A 19,098-nucleotide genomic window follows, 5' to 3' on the forward strand; every position below is an offset into this window, starting at 1 on the left:
TGTACATTCAGTTCATTACAGATTTCATAAAGGACATGGAGGATGAAATTTCCGTAGTCTGACGTAAGAATTGTATCATATGTCACAAGCAACTTTGCACTGAACCAGCTCCTCTTCCAACCTGCTGCAGTCCACTTGATGATCTCCAGTTCCTCGACTCAGCTATACACTTTTGTAGGTGATGGCACGTTTCTTTTGATTTTTCCCATTCTCATGCAATCGGGGTGCTGTAGTTAAACTCTTGCACAACTGTGGAAAAGACAGCAATTGCTGCTGGGAGCGAGCAGAAGTGGGAGAGCTCCAACATTCTTTGCAGGGTAAAGACCACAGTGATGGCAAGATGTGAATTGGCACAGCTTATCTTTGAGTTTTTCATTTTGTGATTTTTTTGTTTGTTTGTTTTTTTTCCTGGCTGTGGTTTGTCCTTTTCTTACGTGAGAGTTGTCCTAAATGGTTGTTCCTTCTGTGGAAGATCAACAATAAACGGTGGATTGATTACAGGCATCATTTTTGTTGTGTTGAAAAGAGTTTTGAATCACTTATGAAAATGTTTTTTTTCTGAGGACTGTTTTGTTGCATGATTGAGCTCATATTGCAAAAACAAAGAACATCTGTGTGAAATGATGTTGCATACTGTATTGCATGACAGCTTTCTCTCAATCCGACCATAGCTCGACTGTTAGCCAAAGACCACCTGGAGGTATTTAAGGCCCATTCAAACTATTAGGCTTAAGTTTGGGCCCTAATGGCTGGGGCTGAGCATCCCATCTGGAAGCTGCTGATGCGGGAAAAAGGACAGGATCACATATCTTCCACCTTTTAAACATGTGCATACACAAGTCAGCAGAAGCTTACATATTTCTGTATCTTGGTAATGCATTTGATTGCATTAAACTCTTTATGTCATTTCCCATCAGCGTGTGAGTGTACATCCTCTGGTCTTGTGATGTATTTTGTTTGTAGTTCATGGGAATTGACCGTGTATGAACTGTAAATATGTAAAATCTGGTCTGCATTGCTGCCTGTGTATTGTACAATCATTCCACATTTTGAACAAGCATTTTCAGGTAAAAGAAGAAACTAAGTGAACTCATTCACCTGCTGGAGATTCATTCATTTATTTCATAATCACTTCAAAACAGTCATCAACAGGAACAGCAAGTTACTTCTGTACAACAAATGTCCCGCACCTTGAGCAGATCACAGTGATGCTGTTCATGGTGCTAAATATGGACGGGCTTAGGAGACAGTTCTTGACCGCTGGGAAACAAAACCACATGCCTCTGGCTTTAGCAAAGAGACTACTGTCCCAGTGGAAGTAAAAAACACTCTTAAGTGCAATAACTTATTGCGATGGCACTTTGTAAAAAGTCACAATCAGATGTAGAAATACATGATTAATATACAAAAAGCTGCTTAAAGCCATAAGAAAATTAGAAAGCAATTTCAACACTGGTAAAAGTCCAGAGCAACTTTTCAGAATAACACAAAACATAATTTTACACTTTTACAATATTACTGTAATACCTCATTGGCTTATCTTTGGAGGTCCATTATTTGACAAATAAGCAAAAAAAATGTACAAGCAAAAGAACAATATCATTTATTGTTCACATTCACACAATACAACATTATAACCATGAATTTTAATTGCTTTATTTCAGTAGTATCAACATGGACGGAGCTGCAGAGGAGTGGAGCACTGAGGGAGAACCAGCGAGAAGCTCTCCAAAGTAGGAATTCAGTCACACATGTAGTCATGTATACATTTGTTTTGACCACATCCTGTTTTTATCTTTATATTTTAATGATATTCCCCCCCTCCACCACAGTGTATATTAATTCAAAATGTTTCTCTTGAATTGAATGGAGTCATTTTAGAGGCCTTTGTCTTTTCTTGTGAATTTATTTCTTTGAATGACAATACACTCTCTGTGTGGAAGTTGTGAGTACAGTCGTCATATTGTCACTGGTTTCACTCCCTGTCATCACCAACATCATCTTTGGTCACCAGAAAAATCTTTATGGTTATGAGAATTTTATTAGAAATTTTTAAAAAGGGAAGAATTGTTTAATATTAGAGCCACAATGAGGATACAGTTAGTTGAGTTGTCAATAAATTAGGTAATTGGCAGCTATTCTGGAAATCAAAAGGAAAATATTTTCTGATTGCAGCTTCTAAATTTTAATATATCTGATTTCTTTACTCCTCTTTGACAGTGAACTGAATATCTTTGGATTGTGGACCATTAAGTAAGTTTTTACCATTTTCTGACATTTTATACAAGAGAACTAATCGATTAGTCAAGACCTAATCGACAAATCAAAATAATTAATCAACAATGAAAAATAATATTTAGTTGCAGCCCTATTTAAAATACAATACCTCCAAACAGTAGAGTGGTAAGGCACACTCGTGTTTTAATGATCATTCAGCTATGTGGACCAAAAACAGACTATCCCAACTTAATCCACACAAGGGAAAGAAAAAGGATATGTAGCCCAGCGGGCGTCATAGAGAGATCAGCCAAAGACTAATGAAGCCTGTCTATAGTCTCAGCCTGAAGCCCAGCTCTGGTGACAAGCTTATTCCAGAGGGGCAACACACAGAGACACCCCTGCAATCACTGGACATACTCACCACATTCCTGCTGTTCAGCTCTAATGTCATCACATTACCTAAACCTTACAGAATGCTCTTCAGGACAATTAGGGCCACTGATTTGGCCTGCAGTCTCTGGCATGTGACGGATTCTGTGTGCGAGCCGTGGATTCATCTCTGCCGAGCCCACGTCTAATGATGAATTGATTATTACAGCGTGTGGAACCGTGTGTGCAGTATGTTCTCACCATGTACGCTGTGATGTTCATATTCGCATGGCAGAACAGCTCACTTTGACGCTAATTAAGTGTGTCTATTCCTGTTGGTTGCTGATTAAGGCTGGCATGGTTACTTGGTGTTGAAGGCTGCTGCTGTGCGTTGCAGCGCCTTGTCTGCCAGTGGAGACGGTGTTTCCTGTAACCTGAGGCCTGGCCTAGCAGGGGAACCTGGGGAGGCAGCCCTGGGGGAGGAAATGACACGTTGGTTTGAAATTGCTGCCAATCTCAGCGCCTGCCCTCTTCCAGGACTAACCTGACACAGACCATGTACACTCACTCAATTAGACTTGGTTCACTTATTGCAACCTCTGTCTATGCACCAAAGACTAACATGTTATTGTTTGTTTTACAATTTCTTTATTACATTAACTACATTTGCAATGAAAAATGACAGAAACAAAACTTTTAGGAGTTGCATCTGAGCTTTTTTCTGCAATTGAGTGGCTCTGGTTTTAAATAGCTTGTAAAATAACCATCATATATGTAATTTATGTTCAGTTTTTTTGTTTTTTTTTTCTTTTTAATGACAAGTTGAAAGTAGTCACATAAATGATGTGACAGGGGCAGGATGAGTAGTATAAAAAAACTGAGAAAGAAAATTAATACTCTGAATCAAGCTTAATTTTGTAAACTTAAGTAATGTACAATATGACTGGATTTGGACTGAAATACTGTATTCTACAAAGGCATTTTGTAAACTGTGTTTATGATATTGCTTATTTTACTGAAATGTATCACCATAAGAAATGACACCCACTTTTTTAGGGAACAAAACCCCATATTTCATTGAGACCTGAGAGATCAAGGATCAAAAAAACTCACTTAGTCACACGTCTGTAATTCTCTCATTTTCAGCATCTGCTGATTGTCACAGTCACAGTTGTTATCTTAGTTGCATTGGCGTTGTAATGGCCTCTGTTATCTCCACAGTCTCTCACTGCTCATTTGACCTGTGTTATCGTTCGTGCTCTCAGGAAACCTCCCTCCTCCCCCACGGCACTCACTAATGCTGCTCCAGAGAAGGGGCCATATGGGGGCAGGAAAGAACTGGACTGGGACATCATGTAGCCCAAGAGATGGCTGCACTGTGTTCTTTGGCCTTCATACGCAGTGCAGCTATGCTGGAGGACTTGCGGTCTGGATCAACATTGAGATCATAGCCATTGATACCTCCACCCATTCCAGGGCCACCAAAAAGACTGCCCATGTGTGTCTGTCCCATGTGGCTGCTCCCCGGACTGGGGACACCTAGGAAGTCAGAGACACTTCCCGGACCGTGAGGATGAGGAGGCATGCAGGAAGGAACGGAGTCACAAGGCACCACGCAGCCTGGAACTGGAGATGCTCCGCTACTGCTTCCAATCCATGACGGGTTCTGGATCTGAGAGAGGAACGGGAATGATGAGGAGATAATAAGCATCACTGAAGTACAGAAACTGCTACCTTTCATCCTTCAAAGAGCATTGTGATTGTAATTACTGCTGTCATGATGTGGGTACCTGTGCATAGTTCTCAGGCCGTGTAAGTAAAGGCAGTTCATAAGCTGTGGAGAAGTGTGTTCGGACCTGTTGCATCTGCCCAAAACGCTCTCTCTTTCTCCACTTTGCTCTACGATTCTGGAACCACACCTGCAGAGATATATAGACATGATCTGTTTTTAAAATACCTTAAAAGATAGACTCCCTTATCACCTACAACCAATAGTAATACAAAAAACGGGGTCATCCACTCAGCTCAGCAAGACAGAAACTGAACCACATAAAATGAAGACAGTGAAGCAAATAAATTCTGCAGCACATGAAAGTCCAAGCCCAGGTTTTAAGACTTGACGTGTCTTTAAAGTGGAGTCCGCACGGAGCTATTGATGTGAAAATGGTGAGTCTCCCCTGGTGCTGCACGTTTCAGCTCCTCCCTTTGATACATGGGCGTCTGCCTCCCTTCAGGCTGCCAGCGTCGACAGATCCACATCTGGGTCTGTAGCCATTCATAAATCACTCCCAGAGAGGTGTGCTCTCCCCCACATGTCAGCACAGTGGGATACAGTGGGGAATCCCTCTGAATTATCTGTGAAACAAAAGTTCAACTTTTGACCAAGAATATACTCTTTGGTCTGTTTTTGTCTTTGTGTTTGTATTAAGTATCATATGAACTGTATGAAGTCTGTGCTTCCAGGTAATTTCTTTTCTTCAGATTGATAGACATGCTTCTTTGCTGAAACTGTGTGCTGTCAAGACCTGCTGACAGACCAAGTACAGGCTACTAGACCACTTCTCCCAAACTCTGGTAGGCATAGGAAGAAAGCAGGGCTGAAGGGTCATAGTATGTTACTGGTAAAAGGGATTCAAAGTGAAAAATCTTCAAGTGGACCAATAAATTCCACTTTCATTGTGATCTGAACATACACAGTACACATTTCAAATAACTGCTTGACACACAATAAGTAAGAAAAATACTATCAGACACGTCGTACTGGCAAATTGCTCAATAAAATCATGTTTGATTTCATTTCAACTCCTTATGTGTAGGACATAGGGCTTTAGTTCAGGGGGTCTATGTTTGCAGTATACAAACAGTAACATTATACTGCTATGGCTAATAGGCACACATTGCAGATTTCCCTTATTCTTCTGCAGGCCTGAAGTTTACTGATGAATTCTGATGATACCTAACATAGTGAACATAATAATGCCTATCACTGAATTCTTCTTGGTATTTAAGAACTGGATATCCCTGGACTTTATGGACCTTTAGGTGAAATTGAGAGCTTTAGTTCTGATTGTGTGTATTTTAGGGTTCGATCTTAGAAGGTTTCTGTGTGGCTGTCAGAGGAAGAACTTAATTATATTCATCTTGCATGTCTAAATTTGGTTTTGCAGTCTGAGGATTTTGTTAAAATGCTGAAGGTGTTCATTGTGACACCTCTGTGAAGTAGGAATCCAGGATAAATAACATAGTCTAGATTTTTCTTAAAATGAGACTGATGACTGTGGCTTGTTAGCATTAATAAATAAAGATGTTGCTTTAGTTCAGGGTATACCACCTTGCAATTGGTAATATGGTTACTCAGACACATAACCAAAGGTCAACATATTTATATATAGATGTATTGAGATTTCTGCCTATTAAAAGGAAGTTTTTCCTCACCACTGTCACCAGTCACAAGTGTTTGCTCCTGGAGGATTCTGATGGGTTTCTGTAAATTGGCTTGAGAGTCTGGTTTTGACCGGCTCTATATGTAAAGTGTCATGAGATAACTTTTGTTTATGATTTGGCACTATATATAAATACATTTGATGCGTATTTTGCCAAATGTTTGGCTTGATATAGAGTAATCATTTAATTTGCAGTTAAGTCACTCTAAACAATAACCTGCTGTAAAATTAAACGGAATGGAAATAGTAGTATTTCATTTAAATAATCAAGAAATTAGAATATTGCTGATATTTTTATATTCTGTCCCCTCATTCAATTGATCTATTTTCTAATATTTACATAAGCCAGTGGTAGCCTGTGCTCATCCTTAATATAATCAGTTATAGCTTTTTTTCTATTTTCTCACATTTCAATGAAAGAGACCAAATAAGCAACGAGTGTACTGGGAGTCCCTGCATGTTTATCTGTGTATTTGTTGGTTGTCTGAATCTTATCCTCCCAAGAGGGAATGGGAACCGTCTTCAAAGAAAAAGAGAGAGCGAGCCCGCTTCGACACAGGGGTTTGAACTTGGACTGAGAGTTGATTCCCAGCCCAATCAGCTTGTGGTTTTCACAGTCCCTGACATGCAATTTCCCCTCAGTCAACCTCTTCAAATCCCCCCTCTTTTCCCTCCTCCTGTCAACTCGAACACAATGAAGTTTAGTGACAAAAATGTGAGCGTGTCACATAAAGATGTGGCTTCACAGAATGTTTCTTTCTTAAAGATGGTCTAGGCAGTTCCTGAGAAAGAAAGCAATGAAACAAACTCACCCCTCCCTCCCTAACACCCCCCGTTGCTGACTGACTGGAATAGTGGTGTATTGCGTTTTCCTATTTACAGAGCCAAGATACAGTACAAACAACATCTTTTTTTTTCGATGTAAACGCAGAATGCTCCAATATTTGCTGAATTTTATAGGATTACAATTGCTTACTGCACCTTTAAGCAACAACAGATTTCTTTTCAATTAGATAAGACCAGCTGTAAGTGCCCTGACATCTGATGTGATACAACTACAAGCTGATTCACTTTTAAAAAAAGACCATATATGGCCTCCTGTGGCACTTCAGCCCATGTTTTGTGTCTTTGGGAGCAGCTGACGTAAAGAAATGTCGTCTGACTCCGACATTCCCCAGGTCAGCTGGCGAAATTAGAGGACAGCTCAGCCTTGCAAAGTGGTAAACTGATATCTGAGGTTGTGTCTGAACCCCAATGTCAAAGTGAGAGGTCACTGGCCTTTGAATTATATCATATGTTTGAAGGGGGCTCCGAGTCTGTGTTATATTGCCCTGAGGATTTGAAGTCTATTATTGTTTAAGGATTGTTATGTATTGTCTCTCTTTGGTTCCTCTTTAGATATCTGAGCTCATAATGTTGCAGGTTTTCAGATGTAATCCCTAGAGGGCCCTGGATTGGATTGATATGGAGATGCTTAGTTAGCTTGTAGAGAAATGATTTGTCACTGTAGAGTCAGATTAAGTAAGACAATGCTTTATCAGTCTTAATTATGATGGATGGAGATAACTCAGCCTCACTCCTCTACTCATCTCAATTTCTGTGTCTCACTCCCATCTCCTATTGAAGCTCTTCTTCTTCTTCTTCTTCTTCTTCTTCTTCTTCTTCTTCTTCTTCTTCTTCTTCTTCTTCTTCTTCTTCTTCTTCTTCTTCTTCTTCTTCTTCTTCTTCTTCCCTGTTCCAACTCCCCTTTCCCCCCACTGACCCTCGCTCCCTGTCTCTCTCCTCCCGCCTCTCTTTTAAGTCATAGAGGGGAAGTGGGGATATTGGAAAGTGAGATGGGAGAATGTTCAAACTGGAGCTTGTTTTCATTTCATGTTTAATTTCCTGACGCCTAAGCCCTTGGCTTTCCGCAGCTAACCCCTCTGACCTTTCAGAGGCGTGCAGACGAGAGCAGCGGACCAGGCTTACACACACACATAGGATACACACACAAAACACACACATTTACATATAATGTCGCACATATATTTTGAAGTCGGTCACAAGCTAAGGTGCTGTGTTCTCTCACACACCTACTGGAGCCTTAAATAAACAACTCACAAGTAAACAATGTCTGAGCACATATCTGTCCCCTGTCTTGGTTTGTGGGTACTTGGCGTGTCATGTTTCACTGAGGGTTTTGCTCGATGTAGCTTTGCCTTTGAACGGCAGTAGGAATGAGACCCAAGCCAAATAGTTTGGCAGAGAGATCATTCAGGGAACATTATGAAGTCAGATGTGTCCTTTGCTGCTCCGTGTCTCTTATTCCCCAACTTATAAACTTTCAGTTTTTTAAAGGTCAGTGGTGCTTTTGCACAAGCAGATTTCCAATTAACACAAAGATATTTTGTTATTTCTGATAACGAACAGCAGCAACCCATCCCGTATATGATACCCAAAAGGATGATTTTCTAACTGCCAACGCATATTATTTTTGTTTATTCTTTCTTGCAGACATCTGTGAAGAAGGTGCTCAGAGTTTTTGGAGCTCAAAGTGCTTGGCGGTGATACAGTAATTGCTAAAGACGTTGACAGCAAAAGGCAGCTTACAGAGCCATTAAAGGGCTTTATTTATGCTCCAGAGCCAGCAGGCAGGGAGAGGAAGAGGGAGGGCAGAGTGCAGAACTCCAAAAGCAGCTTTGAAGTCCAGCCGTCTCACCTCATCTCTGTCATCCAGGACCAGCGGATTGATAGACTGCCTCAGAAGTCACTCACACACAGCGTTGTCCTCCATAAAAAGCAGGCAGTATGGTGAAGTTCAAGTCTGAAGTCGAGAGCTAATTGTAAGAAATAAACTAGTGGCAGCAGAAGTCACAGATGTGATTGTAGAAAACTGTAGCTGAGTTTATGAAGACATTTATCATCAAACTGGGGATGAAACTCCAGGACCTTGACACTGGCATTTTGGCAGAAAACATCTGTACTGTGGGATTGAATAGCTGTTGTTTTTGAGATGAAAAGGATTCTACGATCGCTTGCCAAGTTTCAAGTGCCCCATGGTATTCAACAATTGGATATCCCTGGACTTTGTCTTGATGGACCTTCAGTTGAAATTGAGGGCTTTAGTCTTGATTGTGTGCATATTTAGGGTCTGATTTTAGAACTATGGGTCAAACCACACAGTGACTCAACAGAGTCTGCTGTGTGGCTGTCAGATGAGGAAGTTAATTATATTCATCTGGGGAATAGATGGGTCTGTGTGAATGCAACATGAATGTACTTATTTTACTGTACCACCACAAGGACCAGGCCAGGTTCTCTGTCCCTGACTATGTCTAGGACTACCCATGGAAATTGAAACTGGCATCTCAAAGTGTTTTTTATATCCTTGCCAAATAGCTTTGATGACTTCTCTTTTTTCCATGTGTTTTCCCTTCCTGCGTTTAGAGTTGTGCAGTGAAGTAGTTTGAACATGGTAGTGCTGGGGAGAAACCCTTGGCCTCTGACCTTTTTTGCAGAGTCTGCAGCATGTAAGAGCTAAGAGCAAAGTATTCCCTTAGTCCCACCCATCCTACTCTGATCTAAAACTGGCAAGCAGAAAGAGGGATGGAGAACAATGGGCCTTGCTGTCTGCCGTTCCCAACAATCTCTGTCAACATGCCAGTCTTAGTCTCCCACCCCGCTCTGTTAGCTCCCCAAGTGATTATTAACATGCAAACATAGATGCCTGAACACATACAACAAATCTCACAGCTCGTGTGAATGCATAGAGGAGATTTTCACATCTAAACTTGTGTTATTTGACTGTACTCACCTGTACACGAGCCTCTGTCAGGTCCGTCCTCAGTGCCAGCTGCTCTCGTGCATAAACATCTGGATAGTGCGTCTTCTGGAAAACTTTCTCCAGTTCCTCCAGCTGATAGCTTGTGAAGGTGGTGCGGTTGCGTCTTTTCTTGCCTTTGTTGCTCTCAGCTTCACTTTTGTCTAGAGGGCTGGAAATGTCTGAGCCCGGCCGCTCAGTGGGACCCTTCACCCCGGGTTCCTTTAGGTTCAGGTAGCTGCCTTCCATCCCAGGAGGGTCGACACTCTGGGGCAACTCAGACTCTGTTAAACCGCTGTTGTCTTTCCCTGTAGGTATAAGGTTAAAAAAGAGACACATGGAGGTGTTGACAGTTGTCAGTCATATTTAAAACTTTAGATTTTGGAACATTACACCACTGGCATGATGGGATACATTTGAGCAATTCTGGTTTTGCTGTAAGTGCCCTATTATTGCATTTTTCATATGAAGTATGAAATATCAGAAATCCCTCAGTGGTGCACTTAACTGTGGCTTTACAAATCTTATTCTTGCTGTTTCAAAGCAATTACAGCCAACTTTCAAACCATTTAGAAACCACCCACGTGTTGTCAATAATAGTCCTATAATTAGAGTTACTACTCCATAATTGAAATATTCACCATAGAAAAGCTTTATTTTATCAAACTGTGTTTTGCTGATGGTGACTGGCAGTGTAAAACCATCATGCCTCAGATTCAAGTCAGCGGGTGCCTGCTCATCATCATGCTACAACATCCGCACAAAATGCCCTTTACTTTAAGCTTACATCACCCCTTCAGTTTTATTTGAAGGTTCAAAGGCCTCGTCTGCATGCACAGAGTCTCAAAGTTGCAGAGAATAAATGTCTCTCTCTGTTTGAAAGGTATGTCACTACACATTGGTGTGACCTGTGACACAACCCTCGAAGCTGTCTGCCGCCTGCATTCAGCGCTGCCCTCTCACTCACTTCTCTTAATCACGCCACCTGAAATCTGAGCCACACAAAACCTGCTCCATCCTGAGCTGTGTATGGTGGGCCTTGTGTATGCCGACGACCACGCTGCTCCACAACCTTGCCCCTCAGATGTAAACAACATTGTGTTTGTCACCTTCAATTTTGAAGCCTCCATTTTGTGACAGACCTCACTCTGTTCCTGTCAGCGCTTGCTAGCTTTTTTGTTTCCTCTGAGGAGATGAAGAAAGCTGTCCCTTCTCCTTCAATAAACAAACAGCCGTGTGAATAAATAAGCAGAAGGGCTCTGGTTGCGGGCCAGTGAGAACAGTGTTCTCTGTCAGCCTCTCTGTTTGCCTTTCCTGCACACGGGCATGGGGAGCGCCCATTCCTAACTGTATTGGTCCAAAACCAGGGCATAATGGTCTCCTCCACATAAACAGACGTGCAAGTCTTGTGCAAGAGCAGCATTACTTTTGTCTAACAGCATTTGTCTCAAAGTTAAAGATGATTAAATTAATAGTTCTGTTCTCAATGTGTGTGCATTTTCCTTTGTCACTTTGCGTTTTTGTTATAAGTAAACTCTTGTCACTAACAACCTCTTGTAATTCTCAGAGATCCAGTGCATTGGGAGAGTTGACACATTGTGGCACTGTTTTTGTAGTGGTTAGTGTGATGACTGAATAGTTTTAGAATGATGAAGTTAGGCAGTGGCTGTCTGCATCATGCATGTTTGTTTTCTTGGATTACTTGGTTAACTTGTCCAACTATGAGAAGTCAATAGTCATCCAACAAGACTCCAGCAGTCCTCCCATGCTCCCTGGCTCAGGCTTGCCCCGACCGAGACGCTAATGGAACAACACAGATCACCCAGCTGGAGTTCATGACCTCATATCACTGTGGCCCACCTGTCAGACCTTCTTACAGTCTCCACACAGGCAGATGTTCTGACATCACCTTCCCCTCCTCTGGCCTCATATTCTCAAGCACTGTGCAATATTTTCATTCTACCCCTAGGCAGGAGCATGGCTGCAATGTTAAGAAGTAAGACAGGTCAAATCCAGGTTCCAGCTTGGCATTTGCATCTGTGAGAGAAAATGCAATCATGCCCCTGAGCAAGGCATATTTCCTGTGAGGCAAAGGGTACAGCTGGGCCCACAGATGAGAGGGTGGAAATGTTTAAGGTTTGAGCCTTATACAGACCTGCATCACCAACATTTTCACTGAATCTACTCTAATTACAACGCCTCTACCTCAATCAGAATCTTTCTTGCTGCCAAACACTCCAAACTCATCTCTCTCTTCTTTGTCACGCTAACACTCACAAGCCTTTGCCACAAACATCTTCCAGTATTCCCGCATGCTGAGCTGTCTTTTCTGCAAGCTGTTCTTGAGAGCACAGCCATCACACTCTGCTTTCTTTTGGGAGCCAAGATTCCACTACACTGGCTCCAGTTTTTGGCATTCAGAGGAATGTGTTTTTCACTGTTATTCTCTTTCACTGTTCATTAATGTATGTGGATTCACGGAAATATCACCGGCTGATCCAGCAATTTGCCAGAGTTACTCTGTGACAAGCTGCAGACCTCTTCAGTTAGCCGAGGTCAGATGTTTACTAGGGTCAGCAATTTAATCACTGCTGAAAACAGAGAGAAAACATCAAAGTGTAATTTAACTGGTTGTAAAGCAACAGGGCACCCTCTCAGTTTTTATGGAATAGGACGGGGAGGGTCAAGTGAAGCCAAATTAAAGAAACACTATAAATTAGTAACCTGGGGAAGGGTTAATGACCAAACACTAAATAGAGAAGGGAATGCTTTTAAACAGAGTGCTCTGAAATGTTCTCCCAAAATACTTAAAGCAGACGGTAATCTGCCACAAAGGCTCTCCAGTCATCACACCTTATATCAACCAAATAAAGTCAAATATTCCATTATGTCTGGTCATCAACAGGTACCTGCTCATTTTACAAACATTGTTGATTCACAGACATGCTATGGGCTGGAATATTTTCCCCCAGTACAGTCTAAGACCTGATGTTGACTGTTGTTTCCTCAGTGGAAGGGAGGATCCCAGATGTTCCTGAGGAGAGATCTATGCCAGCGGCTCACACAGGAATGCAGATTCCCTGGGAAACCAAAAAAAAATCTGTCTGTTCAGCCTCAGCTCCTGATAAATTGACACGATCATGACCTCACTACTGTCATCATACCTGGCTGTTACTGTCTTATATCACAACACACAGAAATAGTTACAGTACTTGTAGTTATTTGTTGTGTGTGCAAGTTTTCACACAATCTGAACAAGATCTTGATAAAATTGGTAAAAAAAAAAAAAAAAAAAAAAACCTTATTCTTTTAGTGAGGAGTTATGTACTTTAATGAAATATATTGTTTGTTAGTACAACCCCCTTAAACAGGCTACGAGATTTGTTGTTGGCTGTTATCTTTTGTTGCTGCGATTATGTTAAATGTCATCAATAACAAAGGTTTGTTTCGATTCTGTGAAAAAGAAAATAAAACTGTTTCAGCAATGGAATTAATCAAGTAGTTGTTATAGTAATGAAGTTTGATGATCAACGATAGACCTTCTTCCCATTCAATAGCTGTAAGCTCATTCTAGTAATAAATCATCATGAAGCCATTGAAGTATTCGTGCCCCTCTGCGACCATTCAAGAGCATAAAGAAGGCTGTGTAAAAAGTTTAGAGCTGGAGGTAAATCTGACTGGGCTACTTCCCACCTCTGACTTTATTAAATAATATATCAAAAAAGCAAAATGATCTTCATCTCTCTGCTGAAAGCAAACGGGAACAGAAAATGGACTGCTGTTAATCACACACCCAATAGCAATCATCAAGGCTTTACTTTGTCCATTTTCCATTGTTAGTTTTTGCATTTTTAAAATGTTATGACCAATTTTTTACCACATTATAAGCCTGGATTTCCATGCCTAAATTTTGCAGAGATTATTTTTCCCCATATAATGCAAGGATAGGAATCAGAAAAGTAAAGGTAAAGACTAAGCGCCAGCCTCAAGCATAGATCAAAAAGAGCCCCTGCTGATTAAAGTTTCCAAATCATTTCTTTATTCTGGCCTGCATGCAGGTCTCAGGTAGGTGGAGGGGGGAGTTGCTTTCCACTGTGAGAGAAGTGGCTGAAAGTAAACGATAAAACATGCTGTGTGTTATTTTGCTGCCATAACAGCGTGAGAGTGCAGGAACAAATACGAGCTGACAAGATCATTTTCAGTGGTGATAGTTTTTAATTGAAAATGTGTTGAAGAAATGGCATCAAGCACAGATCTCCTGAGTCACATAAATGTCTAATCTGTTTTTTTATATCATGGTAGTCAGACTGCTGCTGCTTCACACTCTGAGTCAAGTGTTTCGATCAGCCAATACCTTGTTAAAAGAAAAAAAAAAAAATCCACATTTCACTCTTTGAAGCTTTCTCATCATACATTAAAATTTATTCTGGTTCACAGACACAAGCCGGCATAATCACAGGTGTCATTCTTGCTTTCGCTTATTGTTAACATCGGCACAATGTGTTAGTCATCAGCACATGCATATCCTGTGACATCACTTCCCTGAGCCTTTTAACATGTAGTTAGAGTACTGTATTTTGACAGGATGCTTTTAAAACGCTGCCAGAAGTTTTTGAGGTCTTGTTTTGGTTTTCATGCACTGGGAAAAATGTTTTACATATCACAGGATGCTTGATATCCCACTGAAGGGAGGGGAGATTGTTTGAAAGTACAGAACTCACAACAATGACTAAGTTGTATTTTATGGATGTATTATTTGCTTTGTGGTAAATATTGACCAGGCCGGTACCATGTGTCCTCCAAGACACTTCTGTCTATCATCAAAGCAAGAGCCAAGTTCAGTTTGTACCACAGGACTATAAACAGTGAATTCAATTTTTTTCTGACTCAGCTTAACTCATTTTAAACCTTAAAAACAGTGAGAGAAAGTCAAAAAGTTCTCATTTTGCCACGCCAGTCAAATTGTATAAGAGGTAAAAATAAAATTATGAAAACAGGAAGCACATATACAGCCACACTGTTCTGAAAAGTAGCATGTAAACAGTCATTCCCACATATGTGCGGCCTTCCCAGAAACCCTCTCCTTTTTTTCTCCTGAGTCTCTCAAATCATTACCCAATCTCGATGTCCATTTCTGACTTGTTGCTTATTTGTACAAGGTATTGTTGAGACGGGGTTATGTAAACCAGTCCCACTTTGTCATCTCGGGGACTCTCTATAGCTTTGGAGATCTGATGTTTGGGGAGTATGAATAATAACTATAGGAGCCAGTAATGCACATCTGCCTCAGATTAATGCAGACCTCTCCTGCAGTGCTGACCTGCATTCCTCAGCGCCCGATCAGCTCTGGGGGTTTTATTTCATTCATTGCTGTGCGAGCAGGTAGACGGCCCCATCCCTGTCCTCACCGTGGAACAGACTTACTGATTAACATGTACATGAATGAACAGGCGTCCAACCTGAGCTACTACTGTGCACAAATGCAACATACTGCTTCAGAGACAATACGTTTTTATTTATATTAACACAAAAAAGAATTAATAGAGATTATATGTCATTAAATTACAGGGCATTAGCACTTATGGAATTAAGTGTTTGAAATATCTAAAATCTTGGAAGAGTTGGAATAATTGTGTTTTTAGACACATTCCTATATTTATTCCTATTTATACACATCAGTAATCACCTTTTTAAACCCCAGTTACACTTTATCTATCAAGAATAAGTCCCATTGTCACAGTCATGTCATGAGAAGAGGTAAAAATATTGTATTCCAACTTTATGGGTCTGGGTTAATTTAAAATAATTCACAATAATTGAAAAGGATTTTTTTTTTCCCCCTGCAATTTTGTTGCACAACTGGTGTAATGACAATAAACCCTATTCTATTCTATTCTATTCTATTCTATTCTATTCTATTCTATAAACTTAAATTGTCAGTTTTGTCCTGTTTTTTGTTAATTTATTTAATGTACCCGGACGCTGGGTTGTGTGTAGCATCCTAAGAGTGACTCAAACTAAATGTTGGGTCTCCATGTAAACACTATTACAGCTGTAGCTGAAGTTGCCACACAGAAAACTCCCTTTGGGTATGAAGACTTTTGTCATCATATGATAAAGCATCAGCGTTGAGCAATATATCTGCCATAGAGGACCACACATAACAACACAAGCCTGTTGACGCCTGAGGCTTTGGCAAGACCCCAAAGTATCCTCCCCAGAGCCACGATGCCTTCATCTGGCTGCAACATTTTCGATAATAACATTGCAGAGTTCTCCTCTAGGGAGACATGTTGCATTTAATGACGGTGTATAAATGGTTCTGTCAATACACTTGCCAAATCTGTTCATTTCAGCGCAGGGCTTCTCCGATGTGTTTGAGCAAAAAAAGTGACAGTCCGGCCTGAAATAAAGAGTGACTCCAGTTGTTTTTCAGGAAAACGCATTAATTTGTGTTTTATGGGTGTATTTTGGCAAACACTGGTACTGCACAAAAAATAGACGTGTCCTTTTTGTAATTGGTCCCACTGAGCAATAGTACAGTTTTATCTGAGTTTATTACACACAAGTTCCTTTAAATGTAGTAAAATTTCACAGCTTATAGTCTATTCTGTTTTTTATTTTATTTTTATTTTTTTATCATCTAGAGAATATTTTTTCCAGCGCAAAGAGTGGTTGAAATGAATATTAACGATTGAATATTTATCTTCTAGCGTCACATTTAAGGTTTTATCTTGTAACATCAGCTTCATGTTAAACTTAAACAGGATTTTAATTTCTTATTTGAAATTACAGCAGTAACATGTAATGTAAATATAGTAATCGCGGAGATTTACTTAGTGAAACATTTCATATGCACTTTTAACAACCCGTCTGTTCATTTATGTTCGAAGAGTTTTCCATTTGTGTTTTACATCTCAACTCATAAAACGGACAGTAAAATGTGTATGTGTATTTTTTATGGTTACGGTTATTTGTAGTTGAGTTAGATTCGTTGTGCCGGCTGCAACATAAAGATTTAAAGCTGTATTTGTTGAGAGATCTGTAATCTTTTTTAAACTTTTGAGTTGCGTTTTCTGTTGTTAAAAATTGCGAGACACCGATCCAAATGAAGTTAAGGTTTTATATTAGTAATTTAAGATGAGGCCTCAGGTTATTATTAACATATATTCTATTTATGGTCAGTATATCAGCCGTAATAAAAAAGAAAAAGGTAAATACAATAAAATAAAGGTTTATTTAGTTTCATTATGACATCGTTCCACTTTAGCTGCTGTCAGGTCTGGAATTCTCCATTTACGCGTGTGCTTTTACGCAGGTGTGTCTCTTAATATCTAAACATAAATATGATCCACGACAGACTCCCATTTATGTGTGATTAACAGAATTTTATGCAAACAATAAAATGAACAGAGTGCAGCTGTGGGCCTGAGGACCAGTGACAGTGATGGAGCGGCTTCAGTGATGGGATGATAAACTGATGTGGTGGAGGACAGGAAAATTATCACTTGAAGATTTGTTTTTCATCAGGTTGGCACTAAACAAATGCGCAAACTTCCACTGAAATAATAGTCTGTCAGTTAAGGTAACAAACCGCTGGATGCAATGATATATAGTATACTTTTAATTATCAAATTCAATACTACTAGTTGTTAATTTAAAAAAAATACATAAATAAAACAACGGGATCGGGGCGTTAAAGGTGCGCAACTAATGATTCAGTTTCCAATAGAGGTTTCACACACGCAAAAAGTTTCCTTATTGCTCAGTTATGCATCAGAATGAATTACAGAAACACTTATTTGCTGTCGAATAACTTTCAGATGCTGTTGCGCATTACAGAGTTTTTCCATTCTAAATGCTCTGTAGTTGATGCATTCACTGTTAAAGTTGCACTTGGTGTCTCCATCTATCTGCACTCACCATAGCAGGGAATGAGAGTCCCGTTGTGTCCGCTGTCCGGGTGCAGTTTGCTTCCTTCGGGTGGAGTTTTGCAGGTCGGTCGCTGCATGAAGAGCTGGTATTTGTTGAAGGTGCTCTCCTCCGCGCCATCCAATGACTGGCACTCCGGCTGGAAAGGACTCCGGGACTTCTCTCCGTAAGCCTGCCCTTTACCAGGAATGAACGTGGGGCTGTATTTGGTTTCAGTCGTCGGGAAAGTCCTGAACGGGTTCGCCTGGTGATCCCTACCTTGCGCAGTAGATGGGCTATAATATGAATCCATCGATGTCATATCGCAGTATGAGACGCACGTATCTGCGTTCATACCTAAAAAAGTTATATTAAAAAAAAAAAAAATCCACACGGTTCTTCTTTCCCTCCCCTTCTCTAGAAAGCAGAGATTCTCCCCAAATTCTCATGCATTGACAAACTCACACTGACGCGCTCATACACACACACTCTCACACTGCAGCATCTGGGACTGGTTAAAAAATGAATCAGATGTTTTCCAGAGACTGCAGACTGAACAAATGCTAAAAGCCCCCTGAAGGTTTGTCGGGGTAAAAGAGAAATGCCTTGCTCAAGCTGATGCCGCCTCAGTAGTCTACAGTGTATGTGACACACACAGCACTCCGACCTTCAGGCTCCTCCACGCACTTCAGATGTAGGCCCACGCCGAGCCCAGCCTGCGCTATTATGCAGCCAGTGGAAATGGGAGGTCAAGCTCAGAAGGGGGAAAGCTTTTTTGGTAAACACGCGGGAGACGCAACACATGACAGTAATGCAATTAGAGGATGAATACAGAGGCTTTGATTCCTGCAGATTCGAAGTAAAGACTCCAACCCTTACTGTTCTTTATACTAATTTTTAAAACACTGGTGGAAAAAAAAAAAAAATCCCTGTAAAGCCACATTTTTTGGTTATTGATGTATGTTTGTGGAAAATCTGATTGGTTTTATTTGACAAAAGCGTAAACACAAGGATCAAACTATAAATTGAGACCAGAAACAGCGCCTATAAATATTATATAGCCTAAATATTGTCTTTAGAGAACCATTAAACCGTAACATTTACCGTTTGGGGCCTCATGTGAGAGTCTGTCATTACGCATAAATCAACTACAATTACAGCTTATCATTGCAAACAACTTTAAGGCCTGCAATTAGAAATTTGGCTTGTTCTTAATATTAAATTAATTAGAATATTTAGCCTCATGCTCATTTAAAACAGTGCTATTCTTCCTTTGAAAGTTTGGTAAATGACGCCGTGCCACCAATTTGCCCTGTCTTGGCTATAAAAGTCCGAATTAAAGCGGTTTAGGATCCA

The 19,098-nt window shown here is 40.5% G+C and overlaps 1 protein-coding gene across 1 annotated transcript; it reads right to left on the reverse strand.

Moving 5' to 3' along the window:
• Positions 1-1,097: 1,097 nt before the first annotated feature.
• Positions 1,098-18,463, reverse strand: LOC115421604 (homeobox protein aristaless-like 4). Its single transcript, XM_030137564.1, has 4 exons — positions 17,755-18,463; positions 9,826-10,139; positions 4,380-4,508; positions 1,098-4,261 (listed from the first exon to the last, which is right to left on the reverse strand). The coding sequence occupies exons 1-4, from the start codon at positions 18,095-18,097 to the stop codon at positions 3,941-3,943; spliced, it is 1,107 nt and encodes a 368-aa protein (XP_029993424.1). The 5' UTR covers positions 18,098-18,463; the 3' UTR covers positions 1,098-3,940.
• Between the last annotated feature and the right edge of the window lie 635 nt (positions 18,464-19,098).

The sequence above is a fragment of the Sphaeramia orbicularis genome, chromosome 6 (genome assembly GCF_902148855.1).
Source record: "Sphaeramia orbicularis chromosome 6, fSphaOr1.1, whole genome shotgun sequence".
Classification (NCBI taxonomy): Eukaryota; Metazoa; Chordata; class Actinopteri; order Kurtiformes; family Apogonidae; genus Sphaeramia; species Sphaeramia orbicularis.